Consider the following 20221-nt stretch of genomic DNA (forward strand, 5'->3'; position numbering starts at 1 on the left):
ATTCTGTAAGTATGGCATGTCATGATGGAAGGATTGATGAGGTCCTGGTTCTGTAAATATGACATGTCATGATGGAAGGAGTGATTAGATTCCAGTCCTGTAAATATGACATGTCATGATGGAAGGAGTGATTAGGTCCTCGTTCTGTAAGTATAGCATGTCATGATGAAAGGACTGATGAGGTCCTGATTCTGTAAGTATGACATGTCATGATGGAAGGAGTGATGAGGTCCTAGTTCTGTAAGTATGGCATGTCATGATGGAAGGAGTGATGAGGTCCTGGTTCTGTAAATATGGCATGTCATGATGGAAGGAGTGATCAGGTTCCAGTCCTGTTAATATGACATGTCATGATGGAAGTAGTGATCAGGTCCTGGTTCTGTAAATATGACATGACATGATGGAAGGAGTGATCAGGTTCCAGTCCTGTAAATATGACATGTCATGATGAAAGGAGTGACCAGGTCCTGGTTCTGTAAATATGACATGTCATGATGGAAGGAGTGATCAGGTTCCAGTCCTGTAAATATGACATGTCATGATGAAAGGATTGATGAGGTCCTGGTTCTGTAAATATGACATGTCATGATGGAAGGAGTGATCAGGTTCCAGTCCTGTTAATATGACATGTCATGATGGAAAGAGTGATCAGGTCCTGGTTCTGTAAATATGATATGTCATGATGGAAGGAGTGATCAGGTTCCAGTTCAGTAAGTATGACATGTCATGATGGAAGGAGTGATGAGGTCCTGGTTCTGTAAATATGGCATGTCATGATGGAAGGAGTGATCAGGTTCCAGTCCTGTAAGTATATGTCATAATGGAAGGAGTGATGAGGTCCTAGTTCTGTAAGTATAGCATGTCATGATGAAAGGAGTGACGAGGTCCTGATTCTGTAAGTATGGCATGTCATGATGGAAGGAGTGATCAGGTTCCAGTCCTGTAAGTATGACATGTCATGATGGAAGGAGTGATGAGGTCCTGGTTCTGTAAGTATGACATGTCATGATGAAAGGAGTGATGAGGTCCTGGTTCTGTAAGTATAGCATGTCATGATGGAAGGATTGATGAGGTCCTGGTTCTGTAAATATGGCATGTCATGATGGAAGGAGTGATCAGGTTCCATTCCTGTAAGTATGGCATGTCATGATGGAAGGAGTGACAAGGTCCTGATTCTGTAAGTATGGCATGTCATGATGGAAGGATTGATGAGGTCCTGGTTCTGTAAATATGGCATGTCATGATGGAAGGAGTGATCAGGTTCCATTCCTGTAAGTATGGCATGTCATGATGGAAGGAGTGACAAGGTCCTGATTCTGTAAGTATGACATGTCATGATGGAAGGAGTGATGAGGTCCTAGTTCTGTAAGTATGGCATGTCATGATGGAAGGAGTGATGAGGTCCTGGTTCTGTAAATATGGCATGTCATGATGGAAGGAGTGATCAGGTTCCAGTCCTGTAAGTATGACATGTCATGATGGAAGGAGTGATGAGGTCCTAGTTCTGTAAGTATAGCATGTCATGATGAAAGGAGTGACGAGGTCCTGATTCTGTAAGTATGGCATATCATGATGGAAGAATTGATGAGGTCCTGGTTCTGTAAATATGACATGTCATGATGAAAGGAGTGATGAGGTCCTGGTTCTGTAAGTATGGCATGTCATGATGGAAGGAGTGATGAGGTCCTGGTTCTGTAAGTATGGCATGTCATGATGGAAGGAGTGATCAGGTTCCAGTCCTGTAAGTATGACATGTCATGATGGAAGGAGTGATCAGGTTCCAGTCCTGTAAGTATGACATGTCATGATGGAAGGAGTGATGAGGTCCTGGTTCTGTAAGTATGACATGTCATGATGAAAGGAGTGATGAGGTCCTGGTTCTGTAAGTATGGCATGCCACGGTGGAAGGCATATTACATAACTGAACACAGTTTGCATTTTACCACACAAATTATTGCATACCTCCTTCTCCTAGGTCTTGATCTTCTAGAGATAGCAACAATGTCATCATCAGAATTTTCAACACTCAGATCTCTGAGTTCATCCAGAGTAGGTGTTGAACTGTCTCTCACAACAGTTGAACAAGAGAATTCAAGTTTTGGTGAAATACCCTTGGAATGAGAACATTAAAACAATTATTCTAAAATGTATGCACTATGTACATGTATTCATGCACTGTGTACATGTAGTCATGTGCTGTGTACATGTATTCATGCACTGTGTACATGTATTCATGCACTGTGTACATGTATTCATGTACTATGTACATGTATTCATGCACTATGTACATGTATTCATGCACTGTGTACATGTATTCATGCACTGTGTACATGTATTCATGCACTATGTACATGTATTCATGCACTATGTACATGTATTCATGCACTATGTACATGTATTCATGCACTATGTACATGTATTCATGCACTGTGTACATGTATTCATGCACTGTGTACATGTATTCGTGCACTATGTACATGTATTCGTGCACTATGTACATGTATTCGTGCACTATGTACATGTATTCGTGCACTATGTACATGTACTCGTGCACTATGTACATGTATTCGTGCACTATGTACATGTACTCGTGCACTATGTACATGTACTCGTGCACTATGTACATGTATTCGTGCACTATGTACATGTATTCATGCACTATGTACATGTATTCATGCACTATGTACATGTATTCATTCACTATGTACATGTATTCATGCACAATGTACATGTATTCATGCACTATGTACATGTATTCATGCACTATGTACATGTATTCATGCACTATGTACATGTATTCATGCACTATGTACATGTATTCATACACTATGTACATGTATTCATGCACTATGTACATGTATTCATGCACTATGTACATGTATTCATGCACTATGTACATGTAGTCATGCACTATGTACATGTAGTCATGCACTGTGTACATGTATTCATACCCCATGTACATGTAGTCATGCACTATGTACATGTAGTCATGCACTGTGTACATGTATTCATGCACTGTGTACATGTATTCATGCACTATGTACATGTATTCATACACTATGTACATGTATTCATGCACTATGTACATGTATTCATGCACTGTGTACATGTATTCATACCCCATGTACATGTAGTCATGCACTATGTACATGTATTCATGCACTATGTACATGTATTCATGCACTATGTACATGTATTCATGCACTATGTACATGTAGTCATGCACTATGTACATGTAGTCATACCCCATGTACATGTAGTCATGCACTATGTACATGTAGTCATGCACTATGTACATGTAGTCATGCACTGTGTACATGTATTCATGCACTATGTACATGTATTCATACACTATGTACATGTATTCATACACTATGTACATGTATTCATGCACTATGTACATGTAGTCATGCACTATGTACATGTAGTCATGCACTATGTACATGTATTCATGCACTATGTACATGTATTCATGCACTATGTACATGTATTCATGCACTATGTACATGTATTCATGCACTATGTACATGTATTCATGCACTATGTACATGTATTCATGCACTATGTACATGTATTCATGCACTATGTACATGTATTCATGCACTATGTACATGTATTCATGCACTATGTACATGTATTCATACACTATGTACATGTATTCATGCACTATGTACATGTATTCATGCACTATGTACATGTATTCATGCACTATGTACATGTATTCATGCACTATGTACATGTATTCATGCACTGTGTACATGTATTCATGCACAATGTACATGTATTCATGCACTATGTACATGTATTCATACACTATGTACATGTATTCATGCACTATGTACATGTATTCATACACTATGTACATGTATTCATGCACTATGTACATGTATTCATGCACTATGTACATGTATTCATGCACTATGTACATGTATTCATGCACTATGTACATGTATTCATGCACTGTGTACATGTATTCATGCACAATGTACATGTATTCATGCACTATGTACATGTATTCATGCACTATGTACATGTATTCATACACTATGTACATGTATTCATGCACTATGTACATGTATTCATACACTATGTACATGTATTCATGCACTATGTACATGTATTCATGCACTATGTACATGTATTCATGCACTATGTACATGTATTCATGCACTATGTACATGTATTCATGCACTATGTACATGTATTCATGCACTATGTACATGTATTCATGCACTATGTACATGTATTCATGCACTATGTACATGTATTCATGCACTATGTACATGTATTCATGCACTATGTACATGTATTCATGCACTATGTACATGTATTCATGCACTATGTACATGTATTCATGCACTATGTACATGTATTCATACACTATGTACATGTATTCATGTACTGTGTACATGTATTCATACACTATGTACATGTATTCATGCACTGTGTACATGTATTCATGTACATGTAGTAGCCTTTAATGAGCAAAGCTAAATATGAATGCTGATTGGTTCTAAAGAAAATGACAAGCAATTCAGCATTTAAAAAAATCAAAGAAAGCTTAGAAAGAACTCCCGTGTGCTGAGAGCATTGGAGACACATTAAAGATTAATTCAAAATTACTTGTACTTGAAATATAGATGGAAACGCAGAAAACTAATTATGCAAATAAGGTAACCAATATGAACAGATTTAAGTGTAAAACTAATAAGGTCTGCACAAGTTTCATTGAATGTGATTGGAACCAAAAAAATATTAATTATTATGCTAATTAGAGAATTAATATAAACATATTAACCTAAAATTAATCAGGCTGTCTATTGTCCTAGAGCATTTATGTACCAAGTTTTATTCAAATGTGATGATCAATACTACTAATATCAGTATTAATTAATTATGTTAATTAGGTGATTAAGAAGCATAAATATTTACCAATAACTAATATGGTGTATAGTCCTAGGTTCATTGAAATGTGATGGGTACTCTTTAAAAGTTTCATTAAAATCCAATGAGTGTTTTTTTAGACATCAGTGCAACAGCCATAGAACAGCAAAAAATTAAATAATTATGCAAATTAGGTAATTAATATGCACAATTATTTATCCCAAAATTAATCAGGTCTCTGCATAGTCCTAGAAGATCTATGTCGCAAGTCTCATTGAAATGTGATGATTAGTACTTGAGATACATTTGTATCAGGTGAAAAGCTGAAAATTAACTAATTATGCTAATAAGGTAATTAATATGCACAAATATTTACCCAAAAACTGATTAGGTCTCTGTACAGTCCTCAAGTAACTATGTACCAAGTTTCATTGAAACGTGATCATTACTACTTGAAATATCACAAGCTGAAAATTAATTAATTATGCAAATTAGGTAATTAATATGTACTGATATTACCCTAAAAACTATCAGGTTCGTGCAGTGTCATATGACATCTATGTAAGTTTAATTGAAATGTGATGATTAGTACTTAAGATATCAGTGGAATTCAAAGCTGGAAATTGATTAATCATTATGCAAATTAGGTTATTAATATAAACAGGTTTTTACCCAAAACTAATCAAATCTGCGCATTAGTTCAGAGTATCATGTGCCAAGTTTCATCAAAATCAAATGAGTGGTTCTTCAAATATCAGTGGAACAGTCATGGAACAGCTTAAAATCAGTTAATTATTATGCAAATTGGGTAATTAATATTCATAGATTTTTACCAAAAACTAATCAAATCTGCGCACTAGTTCAGAGCATCCATGCGCCAAGTTTCATCAAAATGCAATGAGTGGTTCTTCAGATATCAGTGGAACAGTCATTGAACAGCTAAAAATCAGTCAATTGTCATGCAAATTAGGTAATTAATATTCATGGTTTTTACCAAAACCTAATCAACTCTGCGCATTATCCCAGAGCATCTATGTAGCAAGTTTCACCAAAATTTGATTAGTGGTTCTTGAGATAACGGTGGAACAAAAAAAGTGACATACATGTACATACATACATTTCTAATTTTTATTCGCAGGTATAAAAAAGATATTTACATTTCTGTTATTACATAACTAAAAAAGATAAAAATATAGGTTTACATGAAAACCAAGATATCAAATTCGAATAAATACGACGAGTAAGTATTGTTCAGGTAGGTAGTAAAGATACTATTTAAGTATTAATCGTTATAAATAATACAGCTCTCATTGTTATTAACAAATACGATGATGATAATGTTCATAAGGGTGTTATTTCAAATAATCCGCGTAGACGAGTATATCTTCTGCAATGGATGCCAGCGCATTGTTGTTACACCACCGATACTTGAACTGGTCAACGGTATGGTTGAGATAGTGGTAGTTGTACTCTGTGTTAATTCTCCATTTTAGTCTCGCCTTAAAGGCTTGAGTGACGTCCGTTTTCGGTAGTCCTTTCATTTTCTTTACCCGTGTCACGTGGATAGCTGCTTTCAATGAGACGAGTATGTAGCATAGTAATCTATGGTTCTGTGTTATGCTCTTGCCTCTAGTGGCGCCTAGTAGATACTGTGATAGTGGTATTCTTTCTCCGTCAAATAGATTTTGTATGATGCTGTTGAACAATTTGAAGAGTGGTTCAAGTCTTGTACACTCTACAAAAATATGGACGAGATCGTCTTTATCCTGGCAAAATGGACAGTTATCTGTTTGTTGTAAACCAGACTTAACCAGAAAACCTCCAGTAGGGTATGCCCCATGAAGAAGTCGCCACTGTAAATCTCCATCTTTTTTCGTTAGCGGTGCAATGTAGCAATCTTGAAATATTGGTTTGTCGGGATCAAGAGATAACAGATCACACCAAAGTGTGCCTGGGTGGGTGGGATCTTTTATCAGTTTTCGGGTATAGATTAGAAATTTATAAATTGTGCCCTTTTCTAATTTATACAGTGGACAGTTTATTAATATGTCATTATCGTCATCTCTATAGATTAATTCAAGAGAATATGTGGTAGTCGTGACATTCGTATTTGGCGCATTGTTAGTTTTTTGTAATATTTCTTTAAATTGAGCTGGGATTGCTTTGTGTATTACATTCAATGCGATATTAAGAACACGTTTGGAGTACATATTAATATGAGGATGGAGCAGTTCAGCTGAGCGCCATTCATTACCATCGATGAGATCACCAATTTTTGTGAAGCCGGCCTCGATAAAGTGTGTGAGATTCAATGGCGTTTTATGTAGATGGTGTAGGATTAGTTTATTGTGAAACAACGGTTCTTGACATAGATTATGCATATTAGATGGCGTATCTTTACGAATATATGTGACTGACCGCCAGGTTTTTAGTAAGTTACGATAGAAATCAGGCATATTATACGAATGTTGTGGGAATTCAGTAATAAACAATTGTTTGTCATATTTCAGGTGTTGGAACTTTCTAAGAAAGAAGTCAGTAAACATGAAACAAGGGTGACCTGGACTGAAGTAAAGATATCGCTGTATAAATTGCAGACGGTATGAAGTAATGCGCGTTGGTAGATGCGTCAGTCCTTGTCCACCCTCATTTATTGGTAAGTAGACAACTTCTGCATTTACCCAGTGTTTACCTTGCCAAAAAAAGTCAAGGAGCTTTCGTTGGACAGACTCAACAATATGTGTGGGCGGGCACAGACATATCAACCCATGAAGCAATTTGGATACTACAAGGTTATTAATTACAATAGCACGCCCTCTATAGGACATGACAGGTGCATATTTGCTCCACTGACCTAGCTTTACCTCAACTTTTTCTAAGATACCGGACCAGTTTTTATCCACGAACGTGGGATTATTTCCGATATAGATACCAAGGATTTTCAACCCGTTATTGTTCCAACCTATATTAAGTGGTTTGTCAGTTCTAGTTTTCCATGCACCAACCCATAAGCCCTGCGATTTACCATAGTTGATGCGCGAGTTGCTAGCTTTCTCGTAAATTGAAAGCCACTCCTGCAGTTTGGCAAAATCGGAGTTTTCGGTGATGAAAAAACTGATATCATCAGCATATGCAGTTTGGTTTACTTTTTGTTCAGGCATGTTATCAATTATGATACCGCGAATGCCGCTTTGGGTACGAATTTTGTGCAGGAGCGGCTCGATAGCAATACTGTACAATTGTCCTGACAGTGAACATCCCTGTCGGATACCACGCATAAACTGCACGGGACTGGTCAAAGAGTCATTTATGCGAACAAGACTTTGTGTGTCGGTGTATAAAAGTCGTATATACTTAATCAGCTCTGGGCCAAACCCAAATGCTTTTAAGGTTTCTAAAAGGTATCCGTGGTGCACCCGATCAAAAGCTTTTTCTTGATCGAGGGATACAATACCCAATGTTATATTTAGTTCATTACCATATGTAACGACGTCTCTGACGAGGTGTATATTGTCGTATATCTGTCGACCAGGAATGGAATAACTTTGGTCAGAATGAATAATATCACCTAAGACGGTTTTTAAACGGAGGGATAGTGCCTTTGTTAAGATCTTATAATCAGCGCACATCAAGCTCACTGGTCGCCAATTTTTTAAAAGATTGGTGTTCCCTTTCTTTGGTAGAAGCGTTATGACCGCTCGCCTACAAGAAATAGGAAGCTGATTAACCTCGATCGAAGCTTCAAATACCTGGTGAAGATCAGTGCCCAAAATGGGCCAAAAGTGTTTGTAATATTCAACGGGCAGACCATCTATTCCCGGAGTTTTGTTGCTAGAGATTAATTTCATTGCATTTGTCAGTTCCTCCTGAGTGATAGGTGCGTCACAATTTTCACGCTTGATACTGTTCAGTTGGGGTAGATCCGCCAAGATTACATTTTGGCACTCTGGTGAGACATTGTCTGGAGAGAAAAGATCGCTGTAGAAGTCCCATGCTAGTTTTCGCATTCCACTTTGTAGTTCAGTAACTTCGCCGTTCGGTTGTTTTAGCTGCGACATCATTTTCCTATTTCCTTTGTATTTCTCAAGATCAAAGAAAAACGATGTTGGGGCGTCGTTTTCATTTAACATTTTATAGCGTGATCTAATAGCGGCTCCTTTAGATTCTGTCATCATTAATTTTTCAAGAAGTGACTTTGTTTCGTCCAGCTTGTTGCTAAGTGCAGGATTGTTAGCTATTTCCTGTTCAATAGATTTAATTTCATCATTTAATTTGATTTTATTCTGTTTGTATGTATTTGCAAGTCTAGCAGAGTATTGTTTAGTCAGCTGTTGAATTTTAAGTTTACCAATGTCCCACCATACAGATAGAGACTCAAAGCGAGCTTTTTCTCGACGCCATTTTAACCAGTACTCATTTATTATATTACAGTATTCTTGATCCTGGAGGAGGCTGAGATTGAGATGCCATACAGGATTCCGAGTACTCGTGTGATTAAAAGATACAAGTATTTTAACAGGACAGTGATCAGACATATTACAGTGTGGTTGAATTGATGATGATTTGACTCTTGATACAATAGATTTCGAGATATAAAATGTATCAATCCGCGATTTACTCTCATGCCTTGACCACGTGAATTGTTTAGCGGTAGCATGAAGAGTACGCCATGCGTCTGCGAGCTTGAAACGACGGATAATGTGTTGCAAAGATGTTGAAGAGTGAGCATGTGGTTCAGAGCTGTCAGCTCTGTCTACATTAGCATTGAGAGTACAGTTAAAGTCCCCTCCCATTATAATGGGGTCATTATTCAATCTATTAATGAGACTTTTTACGTGTTGAAAAAATTCTACACGTTCTGGGCCATTGGTGGGTGCATAAACATTTATTAAATGAACCGGGAGACCGTTGATATCAACATGAACATGCAATAGTCGTCCTGTGATCACATTGTCAACATTTAAAATAGTGAAATTTCTGTTTGGGTTTAATAATATTGCCACCCCAGCTGAGTGTGTGTTTTCGTGACTAAAAATAATCGGTCCTCTCCAGACAACTTGCCAAGTAGATTCATCGGATTGGATGGTGTGTGTTTCTTGTAGAAAATAAAATGAACTAGGATGATTAATTTTGAGAAACTCGAAAAGTTGGTATCGTTTAAATGCGTCACGACATCCATGGACGTTCCATGTCAGCGCAGATACATCAGCCATGTACGAAACAGAGAACAAGACCAGGAAAAACCAATTCAATATCTTGTACACTTGTTACACACTCAGGCATAACATAGAATAGTTGAAACCCAACTATGAGAACCAGTTTCAAGTTTGATTTTAAAATATTAAACAATGCCTGATATAGGAAAAACACAGATAACGACGTTGTTGTCATGGTGACAATAGCTTGTACACTTGTTACACATTCAGGTGTAACATGGAGTGGTTGAAACCCAACTATGAGAACCAGTTTCAAGTTTGATTTTAAAATATTAAAAGATACGTTATATAGACATAGCCCAGATAACGACGTTGTTGCCATGGTGAACATGGTTTGTACACTTGTTACACATTCAGGTGTAACATGGAATAGTTGAAACCCAACTATGAGAACCAGTTTCAAGTTTGATTTTAAAATATTAAACAGTGCCTGATATAGGAAAAACACAGATAACGACGTTGTTGTCATGGTGACAATAGCTTGTACACTTGTTACACATTCAGGTGTAACATGGAATAGTTGAAACCCAACTATGAGAACCAGTTTCAAGTTTGATTTTAAAATATTAAAAAATACGTTATATAGACACAGCCCAGATAACGACGTTGTTGCCATGGTGAACATGGTTTGTACACTTGTTACACACTCAGGTGTAACATAGAATAGTTGAAACCCAACTATGAGAACCAGTTTCAATTTTGATTTTAAAATATTAAAAGATGCGTGAGATAGACACAGCCCAGATAACGACGTTGTTGCCATGGTGAACATGGTTTGTACACTTGTTACACACTCGGGTGTAACATAGGAGAGTTGAAATTCAACTATGAGAACCAGTTTCAATTTTGATTTTAAAATATTAAACGATGCGTGATATAGACACAGCCCAGATAACGACGTTGCTGTCATGGTGACAATAGCTTGTACACTCGTTACACACTCAGGTGTAACATAGAATAGTTGAAAGTCAGCTGTGAAACCAAAAACTGTGTATATAGTATTAAGCAATGAGCAATGTAAAAAATTGCCACAGAGTACAAACATTGCTGCTACGGTGATAGTTGACACACCAGTTACAATCTTTGATGTAACATAAAAGAGTTGAACATCAACTCCGGAATTAATTTCCAGGCATGGTTTTACATTATTAAACCATGAACAGAGTAGACAATACCCGAAGAGCTCGGACGTTGTTGCTATGGTGAACATAGCTGGCAAAATTATCATACAAATAACGGAGGATAGTTGAATATCGACTGCAAGAGCAATCTGCATGTTTGATTTTATAATATCAACGACTGAGCAGTACAAATTATACCCAAGAAGCATTGTTGCCATAGTGACCATACCTGAAAGACTAGTAGCAGAGCAGAGTTTCATTTCAACTGTGAAAACACTCCCCAAAATCGATTTGATGATTGTGACAAATAAGGATATTAAATAGCACAATGTAGGCAAGAAGACAGATGTTAAAATCTGACAAGCAATGACTATGAAGAACATATATCCAGTTATTGGAACAATAAATAATATAATAAAACTAAGACTCATATATGGATGAATATGAGAACAACAAATAGACCATTGATACGTCACAAGTGGAGAATCCATTATTATAGTTGATACAATTACTGTTTATCTCTTTTTGACCTTCTACTACAGGTAGTAGAAATACCACGCTTTTTATCGAGGATTTCATTGCTCCGTTTGTTTTCAACTGGTGTTCTTGTGATCCCAATATTTTTAGCGATTCTGCAGGATAGTCGTTGGATGCGGACCTTTTCCTTGGAAGGCAGGTCATTGTTTTTGCGGAAATCAGTTAGCGATCTTATTAGTAAGCGGAGGTCAGGACAAAACTGGCTTGCTTGTTCCATAAGATGTTTTGAGTTGTAGGACTCGTCTAGAAATTTCTGCAAAGAGTCATGTGGAAGTAGAGAAACTTCTAAATCAGCTGCACTCTCCTCCTGGAGAAATTGGGACACATCTGACACGTCAGAAGCGACAGACTCCACATCGTCCATGTCGTGAAAGGGAAAGGATGATGGGGTCTGCTTCCTGTCAAAGACATCAATGGGCGTTGCAGTGACAGCAGCGTAAGAGAGAGGAGAAGCGGAGAGGGTTTGTACCTCTGCCGCACCAGTGGTAGTTGTTGAGCCGTTTGGTTCAGATTCAGTTGAGCGAGTGGTTGTGTCAATTGTTTCAGTGGAATGCGGGTCTGTTTGAATGAGTGACGGTGTGGGTGTATTGTCATTGACACACTCATTTTGAGAGGCGTCATTTGCATTAGAAAGGACTGAACGCGTGGCAGATTGTTTGTTTTGAGCTGGTTCAGATGACGTTGTGTCGATCGCTTCGTTCATATTTGTGTCTTTACTTATATTAACGTTTTGTATGGTATCGATTGTGTTGTTTTCACTATCTGTAACATTATCGATTTGCATATCATTTGGGGGAGTGCTATCGTCATGGTTTGGGTTTTGATTTACGTTATTATCGTTTTGAATACCAGTTTGTGGGTTTGTATTGTTAGTGACTGCGGGTGTAGGTACAGGTGTTATAGTCTGAATACAGTTACGTTGAGTGTGGCCTTTTTTGTGGCATTTATAACAAATAATTTCGTCCGTTGACAAATAAATACGATAAGTACGCTCCTCAAAAACGATATTAAGAACACCTTCTAGTTTATCCTGATCGCACAGCATGTATACTTGTCTGCGAAAACTTTTAACATGTCTCAAATTGGGACTTTTGCAGCCTAGTGGGATTGTATTTATTTTGCTCACTACTTTACCATACCGTAAAAGTTGTTCTTGTAGTAGGTAATCGGGTATAAACGGGGGTACACCAGATAGCACGACTTTCGTTGCGGGTTTCACGAGTGGTTGTACAGTAATAAATGTGTGCTCAATTCCACACCCAGATGCACACACAGATTCGGCAGACTCAAGTGAATTAAAGAAAACAATTACGCTGCCATTAGCACGAGAAGCTGCAACAATTTTTTCCGGACCACAAAGCTGTGAGAAAGCCTCAACATATTTTTCAATTTTAACGCCATCCAGTGACATGCATTTAACTCCATGTTTTCGTGTCAACCCGGCAAAGGGGTTGACACGTGTACTCGTCATGGAGGCGGCCATCTTGGCAGGCCTCTTGACGAGTAACACAAACAGAGAAAACTAAAACAACTGAGAACAAGGCAGATTTTTGCCAAAACAACCAAGAGAAGCACCAACCAAAAACGGGAAGGTTACAAAAAAGGTGCAGTGAAATAAAGTGTAATAACTGACCTATAAAAGGATGAAAAATCGATTTACCAGGAGAGCGACGTGAAGGCGTGTGTATGCTCATTTACATACATACATACACACATACAGACATACAGACATGCAGACAGGGTAACTGCAAAGACTCCTTTTTGTGCTTCACACACGGGAGTCTAGAACTGATAAAAATTCTACTTTTTGGTAAGAAATCTGATAAAATGATGTATTACGGCAAACAGCTGATTATGTTATACATCATTTAATGTTGACTACTAAACATCATGTTTGGATGATTCATGTAAGGATGAAATTCACTGCAAATCTTGTCTCACTGTCTTACAGACTAGTTCCTAGTCCACAAACTTCATAATTTGTTACTTATGAACAAATTATTGTGAATCTTTACAATATTTTTTAATTACAAGCTGAACATACCTTAAATGCCAAGGTTCTGGTGAAAAGAATCTCCCTTTCAGCTGAGGAATAAGATGGAGATAAGAGTGGATCAGGATACAGAAAGTCTCTAGCAGAGCACTCATAGTATGCAAGTACAGTACCACCCTCATAGTTGGGTTGCAACTGAATCACTTCAATCAAAACATGCTCCTGGTCCAGTTCCAATGACAACTGAGCTGGATCCATACAGTTGGTAAATGTCTACAAAAAAAAGTTACAAAATCCCAGTCATAAGTTTCAATGTTCATAGTACATGTAACTTATATTTAGTAACATGAATTACTTTTTTTTAGCTGTAGTTTATTTTGTTGCATTCAACTGATTGCATTAGCTGATACACAAGATGTGACATACCTATGCAAAGCATAGTATTTGGTGCAATAACAGAGAATGTGACATACCCTTTCAAAGCATAGTATTTGGTACAATAACAGAGAATGTGATATACCTTTTCAAAGCATAGTATTTGGTGGAAAAACAGAGAATGTGACATATCCTTTCAAAACATAGTATTTGGTGCAATAACAGAAAATGTGACATATACTTTCAAAGCATAGTATTTGGTGGAATAACAGAGAATGTGACATAACCTTTCAAAGCATAGTACTGTATTTGGTGCAATAGCAGAGAATGTGACATATACTTTCAAAGCATAGTATTTGGTGGAATAACAGAGAATGTGACATACCCTTTCAAAGCATAGTATTTGGTGAAATAACAGAGATTGTGACATACCCTTTCAAAGCATAGTATTTGGTGCAATAGCAGAGAATGTGACATACCCTTTCAAAGCATAGTATTTAGTGCAATAACAGAGAATGTGACATACCCTTTCAAAGCATAGTATTTGGTGCAATAGCAGAGAATGTGACATACCCTTTCAAAGCATAGTATTTAGTGCAATAACAGAGAATGTGACATACCCTTTCAAAGCATAGTATTTGGTGCAATAACAGAGAATGTGACATATCCTTTCAAAGCATAGTATTTGGTGGAATAACAGAGATTGTGACATACCCTTTCAAAGCATAGTATTTGGTACAATAACAGAGAATGTGACATACCCTTTCAAAGCGTAGTACATTGGTGCAATAACAGAAAATGTGACATATCCTTTCAAAGCATAGTATTTGGTGGAATAACATAGATTGTGACATACCCTTTCAAAGCATAGTATTTGGTGGAATAACAGAGAATGTGACATACCCTTTCAAAGCATAGTACCTTGGTGCAATAACAGAAAATGTGACATATCCTTTCAAAGCATAGTATTTGGTACAATAACAGAGAATGTGACATATCCTTTCAAAGCATAGTATTTGGTGGAATAACAGAGATTGTGACATACCCTTTCAAAGCATAGTATTTGGTACAATAACAGAGAATGTGACATACCCTTTCAAAGCATAGTATTTGGTACAATAACAGAGAATGTGACATATCCTTTCAAAGCATAGTATTTGGTGAAATAGCAGAGAATGTGACATACCCTTTCAAAGCATAGTATTTGGTACAATAACAGAGAATGTGACATACCCTTTCAAAGCATAGTATTTGGTACAATAACAGAGAATGTGACATACCCTTTCAAAGCATAGTATTTGGTGGAATAACAGAGATTGTGACATACCCTTTCAAAGCATAGTATTTGGTGCAATAGCAGAGAATGTGACATACCCTTTCAAAGCATAGTATTTAGTGCAATAACAGAGAATGTGACATACCCTTTCAAAGCATAGTATTTGGTGCAATAACAGAGATTGTGACATACCCTTTCAAAGCATAGTATTTGGTGCAATAACAGAGATTGTGACATACCCTTTCAAAGCATAGTATTTGGTGCAATAACAGAGATTGTGACATACCCTTTCAAAGCATAGTATTTGGTGCAATAACAGAGATTGTGACATACCCTTTCAAAGCATAGTATTTGGTGCAATAACAGAGATTGTGACATACCCTTTCAAAGCATAGTACTGTATTTGGTGCAATAGCAGAGAATGTGACATACCCTTTCAAAGCATAGTATTTGGTACAATAACAGAGAATGTGACATATCCTTTCAAAGCATAGTATTTGGTGGAATAACAGAGAATGTGACATACCCTTTCAAAGCATAGTATTTGGTACAATAACAGAGAATGTGACATATCCTTTCAAAGCATAGTATTTGGTACAATAACAGAGAATGTGACATATCTTTTCAAAGCATAGTATTTGGTGCAATAGCAGAGAATGTGACATACCCTTTCAAAGCATAGTATTTGGTGCAATAGCAGAGAATGTGACATAGTGCTTCAAAGCATAGTATTTGGTGGAATAACAGAGAATGTGACATACCCTTTCAAAGCGTAGTATTTGGTGGAATAACAGTGGAAACACAGGGGGAACACAGATTGTCTTCCGTTGATATCCGAGGAGACAAATACTAAGATAAACATCATCTCTTTCTCTCAAAAATGTTCCTGGACATGTTACCTACAAAATGTAAAAGAAAATCATCTCAGGGTTTCAGGCCATTCCAGGCTCCATATATTGATAATATTCTAGGATAAAATTATAGTTTGTATTTATAACACAGTACAATGAGAATGAATGTTGAACTATCGGTAATGTCACCATTTTCCAATGAAATAGTGCAATTTTTATGGTGATAGCCAACCCAAACACACGTTGAAAAACTACATTATTTGTGTTGGGGATGACTAGTACAATACCATATTGTTCCAAGTCAGGGAATGAACTTTTCCCAGCATCAGCAAATTATAATTAAAATCATTTTGCAATGCACAGTACCTGTTGTGTACTTAATGGTAAAGACCATAAGCATATAGAATTAAGTTGTTTGTTATAAAGTGAGTAATAAAAGTAGTTTTGGTGGGTGACGTATAATACAAGAAGCTTCTCTGCTGAGATAGCTCCATTGTTAACAATCATATAATTAAAGAATTGAAGATATCCTCACCAAATGAACAAATCTCAGACAGGTTCACCTGAGGTACCTATACATGTATGTTTAATATCAAAGCAATCAAACGAAAATATCACTTTTTACTAAAAAAATATTCATTAAAATTAGAGAATTAAAGATATCATAACAAAATGAACAAATCTAAGAGAGTTCTGCCCAAAGTACATATACACCATTGGCCATGCTGGTTGTTCATGAATATCAATTAACTAATAATGAATAATGAATAAGAATGAGCTTGGTCACAGTGCAAATACTTTTTTTATTCATATTATATGTTTATTTTTCAACTATGAAAAAAGGAATTATTATTATTCTTATCTTTGATTAAGGTAGCGGGACTATTATTTACATACTTGGGTTCATCTTCTACATGTAATTGTGACTAAATGACTACAAATAGACCCAGGAAAGTATATATTTTTAGAATCGCCAGGCTTTTCACAAGTGTATTTTGCATGCCCGTATCTGCATTCTACGACGCGTTACTCAATCAAAGGTGAAAAATGACTTTTTCTGTAAAAAAAATAATTACGCATTTATGCTGGCGATAAGAAGTATTTTTTTCACTTTTCCTAGTTGTTCAATAGTCTGGTAAATTGAATGTGTCTGGACTTTCAAGCTTGTTTATCGCCACAATCAATTTGTTTTCCCATCAAGGTCTGTTTTAACATGTGTAGGGACACCCAAATGTGTAAGGCTATTGGAAACCAAAAAAATAAAGGAATGGGAGTTATAATTGGATAAATTCGGCATATGAAAACACCAAAATAAATGATTTTTTTTCAGTGGCTGTGTTACATTGTGTCTGACACATTTATATGCAAATGACTATTCTGTGAAACAAACAGGGGCGGAGACAAACCACTCAAATGTTTGGAAACACTCATTGTGTGTCAGATAGCTACTGATAACAAATCCTAACATTGCTTTGTCTTGAGTTTATCTTTGAAACTTATAGGCACACAGATTAAACCTGTGTTGTTGATTCTGGAAAACACTACTGAGGCTGCCTTGCTTCCCTTCAGAAAATCTACATTTTAACCAACTTACATGACATTCTATGTTATGTTGACTTTATCACGTGAAAGTTTATAGTGCATTTCATCAATTAATAAATAAATGTGAAAATCGTAATTTTCAACACAAATAATAGACTCGCTACCTTAAATTTTTTCTTAAAATCTTGTCTCACATAAAATTACCATGACTGGTCCATTATGAGGCGTATTCATTGCAAATATTTAACATGATAATATGCAGTGATGATAGGAACCCAGAAGTGGGTATGCGCTTGCACAAAGGATTCTATGTGTTAGGTCATGTGTGCGTTATAGGCAGCTTACAATTCATCATCACTATAGAACACGTCATAGAAATTTTGTGTCGATCCACAAACTTCCTAAAACAAATTGTCATACTAGTATATAAAACACTAAAATTGTCACGACTGGGCCAGCCTAGTAAGAACCCATTATTTTATTTATGTCTATGTATGTCTAATAAAGACCTGAACTGATTATTCCTTAAAATTTTTAATTAATGTTATACATCATGAATAAACATTCTAGCTTTGAATTGTGAGTCTGCATATGTGCGCACCAGGTATATGTAACTAATCTTTCAAGAATGTTTTAAAGTAGTGGCAAAAATGAGTGAAATATATTGCATTCTTATTTCTAAAATTATTTTCATCATCAATATCCATAATTATATCACTCTATTCAATGTGTTCTTAGGTAAATTTCCATGCATAATAATACCTAACTATATAATTTACATATGTAAAATAAAAATCATTAACATATCTATAAGCTCTATTTTTTCCTTGAAAGTTCAAGCATGGCATGGTAAAACCACTATGCTGAAAAGACCTGTGGGGAACACTGATCCATTTTACAACAAACAAATTCTAAAGACTGTATTTAATATTTTTTCTATCACAAAATATACATGAATATTATATCGTGAAAATAATGGGAAATAATATGGCTTTGTCATATTATTTAAAAAATACAATTTTCTAAAAATTAAATATGTAACAGTGGTCTGGGAGAACCTTGCTGCTGTTTAATCAATTTTTCATAGATTTTCTAATTTTTATTTCTTTCTTTTGTTGAATATCAGTGTATTTTAATTTTAGTGTTTTAGTGTGTCTTATTTTAGTTGTCTTTTGTAATTAATTTTTACCTTACTAAACCCACAGATGGTTAAGTTGCGTAATAAAGTTATTATTATTATTATAAAACACATACTAATTTGACTAGTTTGATATGTGAAAAAAAGGAATACTCATTGGCACACATTTGGGAACCAGTCATTGTTCACTTGGCAGTGTGCCAAACAGAATACTATTCTTTGAATAGAAAATACTAGTAAGAACCTTGTACTAGCAGGGACCTTTAAAGATGGAGGTGCATCTCGAAGGATATTTGGCAAATAAATCTAAAAATTATAAATTAAATCTTTATAAATCTACTTCACATACATTCCAGTAATTTCATGTGTTGCATGTTATAGTTCAGCAGAAATTTTTACAATTTATTCATTGATAATGTGGTCTGAAGGTGGGGGGGGGGGTGTTGTTTAAATTGACAATGGAATGCATTGTATCATTATTTTAATTTTCCAACAGTCCAATCATTCATCTTGTATATATTGCCTAACCCCGACGGACGTTGTCTTTGTCGCGTTGTCCTCACTGATACCATGGAGCTAATGCTGATACATACGATTTCAATGCCTATACGTTGCGAGGGACGCTGACATGCCTGGACACGTCGTTGCTACCTTGGCTTTATTCGGAAATTCTTGCTTTTAAAAATGGCAGCGTACAATAGGTAAACTATATTTTAATAAATGTTCATGTCAACGTTTCGAAGAAATTTCGTTACATGAAGGTATTTATTTATGACGAGAATCAATGTGATAGTATTGCAAACTGACCTCATCCCGCGATACAAAGGCAGGATATATTACTGCTCAACGTTTGTCGCTCCGGTTTGTGACAGACGACACCCATTTTGTGCAGAAAACTGTAGTTAGGGCCACAAATTTCAACAAACTACACTGTCATCTATCACATACGCCTCTAACGCACTGATATAAAATATACATGGTTGTACTGCGTAGCATGGCCATATATTATTTGCAAACTAGGTATAAACACATAATCAAAATTATCGAAAATCGAAACATAGTGACTGAAGGCCAAGATAGGTTAAATTCACATTTCAATCGCGATTTTTCGGTAGTTTTAATTACAATTTTAGATCGATCTTGCACTTACCGCTTCGATGTTGAGTTCAACCTTAACCCGGAGCGCTTTTCGTGGCATTTTTAAATGTTTCTGGCGGCAAAGTACAATAAATACAGAGACCCTGAGGTTTGTGTTTACATGGAACACGGAATTCCCACGCTGGTAAGT

The 20221-nt window shown here is 36.3% G+C and overlaps 1 protein-coding gene across 1 annotated transcript in view; it reads right to left on the reverse strand.

Moving 5' to 3' along the window:
• Positions 1–20221, reverse strand: part of LOC100376196 (spermatogenesis-associated protein 6-like) — a 56511-nt gene extending 36290 nt beyond the window's left edge. The window contains exons 1-4 of the mRNA XM_085503520.1: positions 20084–20221; positions 16164–16301; positions 13803–14024; positions 1963–2111 (exon numbers count right to left, since the gene is read on the reverse strand). Of these exons, the coding sequence (XP_085359646.1) occupies positions 1963–2111; positions 13803–14024; positions 16164–16301; positions 20084–20131 (557 nt within the window). The 5' untranslated portion in view covers positions 20132–20221. The remainder of the gene's footprint in view (positions 1–1962; positions 2112–13802; positions 14025–16163; positions 16302–20083) is intronic.

Source organism: Saccoglossus kowalevskii, chromosome 9 (genome assembly GCF_978046115.1).
Source record: "Saccoglossus kowalevskii chromosome 9, keSacKowa6.1, whole genome shotgun sequence".
Classification (NCBI taxonomy): domain Eukaryota; kingdom Metazoa; phylum Hemichordata; class Enteropneusta; family Harrimaniidae; genus Saccoglossus; species Saccoglossus kowalevskii.